The sequence below is a fragment of the Gallinula chloropus genome (assembly GCF_964237585.1).
Source record: "Gallinula chloropus genome assembly, chromosome: 22".
Classification (NCBI taxonomy): Eukaryota; Metazoa; Chordata; class Aves; order Gruiformes; family Rallidae; genus Gallinula; species Gallinula chloropus.
In genome coordinates, this window is record NC_140107.1 from 8,112,523 (window position 1) to 8,121,058 (window position 8,536).

At 58.2% G+C, this 8,536-nt stretch overlaps 1 protein-coding gene across 1 annotated transcript; it reads left to right on the forward strand.

Moving 5' to 3' along the window:
* Positions 1 to 5,434: 5,434 nt before the first annotated feature.
* On the forward strand, positions 5,435 to 6,553 carry POU3F1 (POU class 3 homeobox 1; the record flags this gene model as incomplete). Its single annotated transcript, XM_084274316.1, has 1 exon — positions 5,435 to 6,553. The coding sequence occupies one exon, from the start codon at positions 5,435 to 5,437 to the stop codon at positions 6,551 to 6,553; it is 1,119 nt and encodes a 372-aa protein (XP_084130442.1).
* Positions 6,554 to 8,536: the final 1,983 nt, after the last annotated feature.

Below are 8,536 nucleotides of genomic sequence, written 5' to 3' on the forward strand. Positions count from 1 at the left end.
ATACAGGATTCACCAGGGTTTGGGGGAAAAAAGCTGGGAAAGCAAAGGGGGAACTCGGTGCATCACGACGCTGCGGCATCACACACGTGGTCAGAATCACGTGGAGCCACTCACAGAGCTGTGCATGTGTGCTGGGGTCACACTCCTGCCCCTGCACCAACACTGCTGGGGGCACAGAAGGGAGGAAAGCGAGTCCATCACCCCCGATTCCTTCTGCACGTGCTCGGCTCAGTGGCTCTGGTGCGTGGCTGCAGATGGGTGCGAGCGTTCTACTTCCCTTTGTTGTGTTTGGTACTTTCAATCCCCTGGGGCCTATCTCTGAGCTGAAGAACTTTAGAGCTGATACAGCTTTTTAAAGTGGGGATTATGTAAATGCATATTACAGGGCTCTCATAAACAGGGATTATGTGTCGGATGCGTTGGAGTGCTTCCTTCGGAGCCATTAAGGTCTGTCCTGTAAATAGGAATTTAGTGACTGCCTGATCTAAATTTCATTGATTCAATAGAAGATCACAACAGCACTTTTTGCATTCATTTTGGCCTCATCAGAACGTGTTTCTGGACAATTTTCAAATAATTACAGGGCCACGAACGACTAGAGCTGCTCGTGGTGAGTACAGCTCTCAGAGCTGTGCTGGGCTCCAGGACTCGCTCTCTCTGGATTAAAGTCCATAGGGAACTATTGGGAACATTAGGACTGTTCCCTTGGAAAGGAAAGCCCTGAGTCCCAGGGTCAGAGGAGCTGCTGGTGGGCTCCATGGGGAGGTTTCAGGCCAGGTATGTCTTTCAGTCCTGGCTGCTTTGGTTTGGGAGCTGCTGCTGGACGCTTGGCATGGTTGAACGTGAATGCTGGGAAAGCCTATTAAAGTCCATAGGGAACTGTTGGGACTCTTCTATTTCCCTTCTGCTCTAGTTCTGTGCTTAAAATCACCATCATCCCAGGCACTAACCTGTTAATTGCCACTCACTAAATTAAGAATTCTGCAAGTCTAGATGAACAAAGCCAAAATAACACCTTGCCAGAAGATACAGCCCTCCAAAAATCCATACAAACTTCTTATCTGTGCTCTGGTTCTGGGTGAAGGACATTTAGTTAAAGAGTTAAATATTTCAGCAGATGCTGCCTCTCCCCAGGGAGTTTCACACGTGCAGAGTTTATCCTGGGAAGACTTGGCTTCCGGGCTCCTCTGGGCTGGCAGATACTGCTGGTGTCTTTCCTTGCTGCAGGAATGGTGCAGACCCATTGATCCAACCTTTGATCGGATGCCCGAGGCCTGGGCACTAACAGCAGCTGGCTTCTCCCAGATCCACAGCACAGCAGCACCATGACCAGAGGAGCTGCTGTATTCCGTGGCTGTTTCCCTGCCTGTGACCCCAGGGGTTGATGCAGCTTATGGTGAAGATGCTGCAGGGAGCTACCAGCTTCCCTTCCCAAGAGTGCGCTTGGAACTGGGTGACTCCTGAAGAGGTGAGCCTTAATCCTGTTTAAAGAGACACCACAACTGAAAAGGACTTGTTCTCTGGGTGACCACGACCATGTTTTCCCAAAGGGATGGCTTCCAGGGCGGGAGCCTCTCCCCTAACTCTGTAGACAGGCACCTGCCACACCTCCTGGCCCCAAAGCCGGCAGGATCCAGCTCATCTTCTTTTCTCAGATTGGTTTTTGTCTTCTGTGTGGGAGTCTTGTTGACCTGGGGGCAGGAGCAGCAGTGTCTTTGTTGGCCTGCCTTAGAAGAGAAAGCAGTCCTAAATGTCCTAACCCCTGGCCAGGTTAAAGCCCCTGCAAAACCCTGGAATTCATGTGGTCCGGTGGGATTTGCCCGGTAAGTGAGGACGTGACACTGTGTGCTCACTCCACGGGGTGTTAGTAGAACCATCGTTCTGTGGTGCAACAGCCTTCCAGTCCATAGCAGTGCAGAAGAGGAGGCTGGTGGTGCTGTTCAACCCCAATGAATCTGGATTAACCTCCCTCAGAGCCCCTCCTGCTCTAGGGTACACGTTCTCCTATCGCACCCACTGTCACTGCATGTCAAGCGCCGCAGATCACACATGGGAGCTGAACCTGCTCCGGGAGGGGAGCAGAGGGGGGTCTGGCATGCCTGGGGAGGGTTCCTCCAGCTCCTTTGAGAGACAGGCTTCCAGCTGTGATGTCCTAACACAACACAGCCCCTTGTCACATAGTCCTTGAGCACCAGCCAGCCTGAGCATCCCCATCACCTGGACCCCCAGCCGTCATCCCCCTTGCTGCTCACAGCGGTTCGGGCTCCGCTCTCCCCCGTGCTGAGCTCGTTACTTCAGTCCTCCCACCAGCCTCGGATCCAGCTGCATTAGGCAGGTTTTGATGCTGTCACAGTCACACAGAGAATGAATCATATCGAACATTGCCCATGGGGTTGTTTATTCCTTGAAGAGGGAAGGGACTGCATGCCAATATTCCTGGGAAGGCGTAATGAAGGCGCTGGCTGGTGCTAGGAAACTTGGATGGCCTCCTACAGGGATTCGCTGCATGGAATGGCTCTGGGAAGGCTATGTACAGATAATAATACATGTAATAAAGTCATTTATAAAAAAGCAAAGAGACTTTAAACATGCTGAAATACTGGTGGGGGTCCCTCAAAGAGCTCACTGCCTGAGCAGCACACCTCGGTGGAGACAGGGACACCAGGAACAGTGTCATGCACATCCAGCTCCAGAAGTGAGCGCTTATTTGGATGTATCTTGACCCTTCCCATCAGCTTTACCCAGGGCCAGCGCTCTCCTCTGCTCTTACCTCCTTCCTGTTGTTTTACAGAGGGGATCCTTTGCCACTTGGCTCTCACCTCTGGAGTTGGGAGTTGCTGAGGAAGGTGTTAAATGGGAATATCTCGTGTTTGTCTGTTCTTTGCTGCTTCCAGTCTTTAAATTCAACTTGTATTAAGCAGAACAAGCCTAGAGCACAATCTGTGCACAACACCTTGGCTTGAAAAGGTCATTTGATCAGTTGTAAACCGGTACAACTGTAAAACAGCCACTGGTGGGACCTGAGTTGTCCCACACAACATGTTTCCTCTTTCAGTGGCTTCTGAAGTAGATAAATAGGTGAAAGTTTGAAACACGATCCAGTCCTCAGCCTGTGGAAATTATTCATTCCTGCTAATGATTTACTGATTTACACACAGCTTATTTTGCATAAAGTTCGAGCTGAGCACATTTATTCATTGTGATTCCCTTAAAAATGGATATAAATATCAAAAGCAATTGGCTACCAAAAATTTGAATATTCTGGCACTGCATCATGGAGAGTTGACATGAAAATGAGCCTGGGTCAGAAAAAACCCCCCACAGAAAACGCTTCACCAAGTATGATGTTTTACAGCATGTCACTGAATCATCCGAAAGGGTTGTGTTCATTACAGCCATACACGGTGTCTGCAAAGGATTCCTCAGGAAAAAAGAGGAGACTGTTACTCTCCCAGTGAAATATGGTCCAGGATCTGTGAAACCATCTCTCCTGCACAATCCAGCCTCCCTCCTGGGCTGTGCAACTGAAAAGAGACCCTGGGTTCAGTGGAAGGAACCAGCTGCGCATCATTCCACTCGTGCTCAGTCCCAAACTCGTCAGTTTTGGCAAGGATGGTGCAAAACTCAGCCTGCCAGCAGCAAGGTATGTCACTCTCCTAGCTGCTCGGTCTGTGATTCAGCAAAACAAGGGCCAGCAGCTCCCCAGATGCCTGAGCCCTTGTGATGGGCAGGCGCTGGTCCCGCTGCTGACAGTTTGGTGCTTGGTTCCCAAGGGCAGGAGCAGTTCCCTCTGGGCTGGGTGTCCTCACCCCACCCACTGCAAGCCCCAAGGAGGAGACCTTTCCAGCCCTGAGGGATCCCACCCAACCAGCAGCTCCAGAGGCTGAGTGAACCAAGAGGGGTCCAGTGTGCACCAAATCGGAGGGATCACAGGGCTTCACCCTGCAGCACCAGCAGCTCGATTCACCACCTCACAGAGGGCCAGCATCACGCCTGCACGAGGCAGGCAGTGTGAGCAAGGGTTTGCAAACCAGGCTCACTGTCATGGGGTGCTGCCGCAGCCCTGCTCAGTTCTCCCCAAGCTCAGAAGCCAAAGTTGGCCCTTCCATCTGCCGGCTCCATAGTCCCAGCACATCAGGCTGGAGTCATCCTCATCCAAATCAGCGCTCCGGGTGCTGGGAAAAGGCAAAGTGGCCTCAGGACAGGGGGAAGGGAGGTGGCACACCTTCTCAGGAAATGCCTTTGAAGGAGGCAGCAGTTACTGTCCCAAACAGCAGAGCCACCCTGTCCCCGTGTCTCATCTCTACTGGGAGAGCGCCGGGCATCGGTGTGCGGCCATTGACATGTCACACTCGTACACATATTGATCCGGTGGTTCATTGTTCACCCAAGCCCTTGGCAAAGGTCACTGGCTCTGCTCCTACTTTACAAATGGGAGCACCAAGATTAATTTTCAGAGGTGATTAATGTGCCCAGTGCCCATCCTGATTTACCCATCCCAGGCCTCACGCCCCAGGTGAAGTGTGGAGCGGGGTTGGATAAAGCCCCCCTCACCCCTCTCTCACCAGCCCCATCCCTTGCATGTTGTGGGTGGCTTTTTGCCCCCCAAATCCTCCACCCTTTATCCCACCCCAGCCCTCAAACCAGCTCATGGTCTTCACTCCCAAGACCCGCCTTCCCCTCAATGCCCAACCGCCCTCACCTCCTCGGTGCTTCATCCTACAGGGCAGGAGCTCCCTCATTTCCCAGGGCACCGGGAGAGGAGTTGGGGGAGAGGGGCACGGGGTAGAGGCTCTAAATTTACCGGCAAGGGAAAACGGGGGCTTTAAACGTGTCCCAACCTCCCCTCCATCACCACACGGTCCCCCCCCCGCGGATCAGCTGCTGCCCCTACACGGGCCCCGGGCAGGTGCCACGGTCTCCCCCCCACCCTCTCAATGGGGCAGCGACACCCCCAGTGGGAGGAGCGGGACCGCCCGGCCCCCAACACTCCGCGAACGCGGAGGCGCGTGGCCGGCGCGCCGGCGGGACCTAAAGTCCCGCCGGCGCGCCGGCCACGCGCCTCCGCGTTCGCGAGGGGAGAGGGGGGAGCGCCCAGTCCCGCGGCTCGGCATGAATGAACCTCCCTCCTCCAATCAGCGAGCTCCTCCCCCCTCCTCCCACCGCATTCCCCCCGCCCAACCCCTTCCTCCGGCCAATCCCGCGGCCGCTCGCCTCCGTCCAATAGCGACAGAGGAGGCGGGGCGGAGCCTTTTCCCCCCCCTCCCCCTCCCTCTCCTCCTCCTCCCCGCCGGCGTCCTATGGCGGAGAGGCGCGGGTCGCCTCCGGCGGCGGGCGGGCCAATAGGGAGCGTGGGCGGGGCCGGCGCGCGGCGGCCCGGCGCCCCGGCGCGCGGCTCTAAAGCGGGGCGCGGGGCGGCGCGCGGCAGACGGCCATGGCCGCCACGGCGCAGTACCTGCCGCGCAGCGCCGCGCTGATGCACCCCGACGGCGACCGGCTGCACCAGGGCACCACGTACCGAGAGGTGCAGAAGATGATGCACCACGAGTACCTCCAGGGACTGGCCCCGGCCGCCGGGCACGCCGTCGGGCTTGCTCATCACCAGTGGTTGCCCAGCGCCGGTACGGACTGGGGTAGCGGCGGAGGCGGTGGCGGGGGAGCGCACCTCCCGCCGGCCGAGCACGGGAAGGGAGGCCCGCCGGGGCCCCGCGAGGAGCTGTCCGCCGCTTTCCATCACCGCCCGCACCTGGTGCACCAGCCGGCGGCGGCGGGAGGCGCGGCGGGAGGCTGGGCGCAGGGAGGCGCGCATCACCTGCCGCCCATGTCGCCGCCGTCGGGGCAGCCGCTGCTCTACGCGCAGCCCTACGCGGGGCTCAACGGGATGCTGGGCCCGCCGGCGCCCGCGCTGCACCACGGGCTGCGCGACCCGCTGGGCGCCGAGGAGGCGGGAGCCCACGAGCTGGCGGCTTCGCCGCCGCCGCTGGGGCCCCCCGAGCCGTCGGACGAGGACGCGCCCAGCTCCGACGACCTGGAGCAGTTCGCCAAGCAGTTCAAGCAGCGGCGGATCAAGCTGGGCTTCACCCAGGCCGACGTGGGGCTGGCGCTGGGCACCCTCTACGGGAACGTCTTCTCGCAGACGACCATCTGCCGGTTCGAGGCGCTGCAGCTGAGCTTCAAGAACATGTGCAAGCTGAAGCCGCTGCTCAACAAGTGGCTGGAGGAGACGGACTCCAGCACGGGCAGCCCCACCAACCTGGACAAGATCGCGGCGCAGGGCCGGAAGCGCAAGAAGCGCACCTCCATCGAGGTGGGCGTCAAGGGCGCCCTGGAGAACCACTTCCTCAAGTGCCCCAAGCCCTCGGCGCACGAGATCACCTCCCTGGCGGACTCCCTGCAGCTGGAGAAGGAGGTGGTGCGGGTCTGGTTCTGCAACCGGCGGCAGAAGGAGAAGCGCATGACGCCGGCCGGGGTCCCGCACCCGCCCATGGAGGACGTTTACGCACAGGCGGACACGTCGCCGCTGCACCACGCGTTGCCCGGCGCCGTGCAGTGACTGCCCGGCCCCCGCCGCCGCCGCAGCCCCGACGGGAACGGGCTCGGGCGGCGGGAGCCGCGCTTTAATTTATTCCTCAGACTGGCCCGGCCGCGCCCGCTCCGCGCTGTATTTATTCGCCCGCCACGGGCGCCCTGCGCGCCGGAGCCGCCCGCGGCCGCAGCAGCAGTAGCCAAAGGTTTGCGATCTCTAATTTATTCCTTCCCTCGCGTGGCCGACGGGACCGGCAGCATCCCCCGGCCCCGCTCCGCCCGGCCCGGGCTCTCCCGGAGGACGCTTCGATATCGTTTCCCGGCCCGTTTCTATTTATTTTCTAACCGTGCGCGGAGCTCTCTCTTCCCTCCCGTTGGTGGGTTCGGTCCGGTCCATCCCCTTGGGTTTTCGGTTTGGTTTTTATTTTTTTTGGTTTGTTTGTATCTTTATTGCAAAACCAATGTAGACTGCGAGGGTCCGTTTCTATTTATGTTATAGTAAATATTTTATTACTTGCATAAACCATTTACCCAGGAACCGGTCTCGTGTCGTCTTTGCGGCGCCCAGCCGGGAGCGGAGCGGGCTGGGCCGTCCCGGAGGAGCCCGGCGGGCAGGGCTGGGAGCGGGCCGGGCCGGACCGTACCGTATCGTCCTGGAGGAACCCGTCGGCCGGGGCCGGGAGCGGCGCGGAGCATCCTCCCGCCGCCGCCTCCGGGTCTCGCTTCGTCGCGGCTCTTCGTTCCCGGGGCTGCCCCGACGGGTTCCCCCCCGCTCCGTGTCCTATCCTCCCCTCGGAGCTCTTCCTGCCGGGGCTCGGGCAGCTCCGGGACGCCCCGTCGTTCCCCGGTAGCCGGCGGCGGGCGTTTGCCCATCCCGTTACCGGCGCTCCGGGGGGAGCTTCCCCGCCGGTAACGCTGCCTGCGCACGGTTAACCCTCCGCACGACACGGAGCCGCGGGGCTGGCGAGCGCCCGCGGAGGGTCGTAGTCGTGCGCTGGTTGTAGCGCGGTGCGTAACTGACCTTAACGTAACTTTCCGCAGCCGCGGTGCGAGTAGAGGCCGGTGTAAGCGGTGCTCGTGGGTCCCGCAGGAGCCTCCGACGGGCACTAGTGTAGCCGAGAAGATAGATGCCTTCCTGCCGCTAAGGGTTTCCCGACGTCCCAGCTCTTCCCTTAACGCCCTAATCGGATTTTGTGCGTGTGACCAGGAAGGCTGGGAAGGCAGCTACCGCGGTCTCTTGCTTCTAGAAGGATCAGCTCGCATCTCAGCCCCAAACCTCCCTTCTCCCAGCGAAGGGCACGGAAAGTCGTGCGGGAGGAGGTGCGTGCGGGTCCTGTGGTCCCTGCGGGGTTTTGTGTGTTGGGAGAACTTCGGGAGCCTGTGCCGGTCCCGAGCTCTGGCGCTGATGAAATCTGTAGTCGAAATCCGGTAGCAAAGCCCCGAATTCTTCCTTTTCATGTGGCAGAGGAGTTCCCAGTGTTCTTGAACACCCGGCGCTTGGTAGTTTCCCTGCTTGACCCTTGGTACAAATTACCTGCTGGGAGAGCAGAAGAGCTTAAAAGGGGTTTTCATATTATTTGCAGTGATGGCTCTGCATTCCGCATCGGAATCTGTGTATCAGTGTTTATATCTGCATTTTTAACATAGCAAATGCAACTCATACCCGTGAAAATTCTTGTCTTCTCTGCAGTTTGGTTTTGTTGCCGTTTGTGCCTTTGGGGGGGTGTGTGTGGTACCTGCCTGAGCAGCAACGCATCTGTAGTAAATCACCTTCTAAATGTCTCTTAAAATGCAGCTGCTCTACATCAGCTAATACAAAACTATTTAAAGTTTTCCTCGCTCGAAATTCTAGCAAACTCTCTTCCCAGAGTTTAAAATCGAGTAAACTAACTTTGGGCAGTTCTTTCCTTGGCTGCTGCGTGTGCTGCTCATCAGCACGCAAATAAATCGTTGGCTTTGGGGTGCAACTAAGGTAGAAACGCTGCAGTTGAGCGTATTCATAACTTTCCTT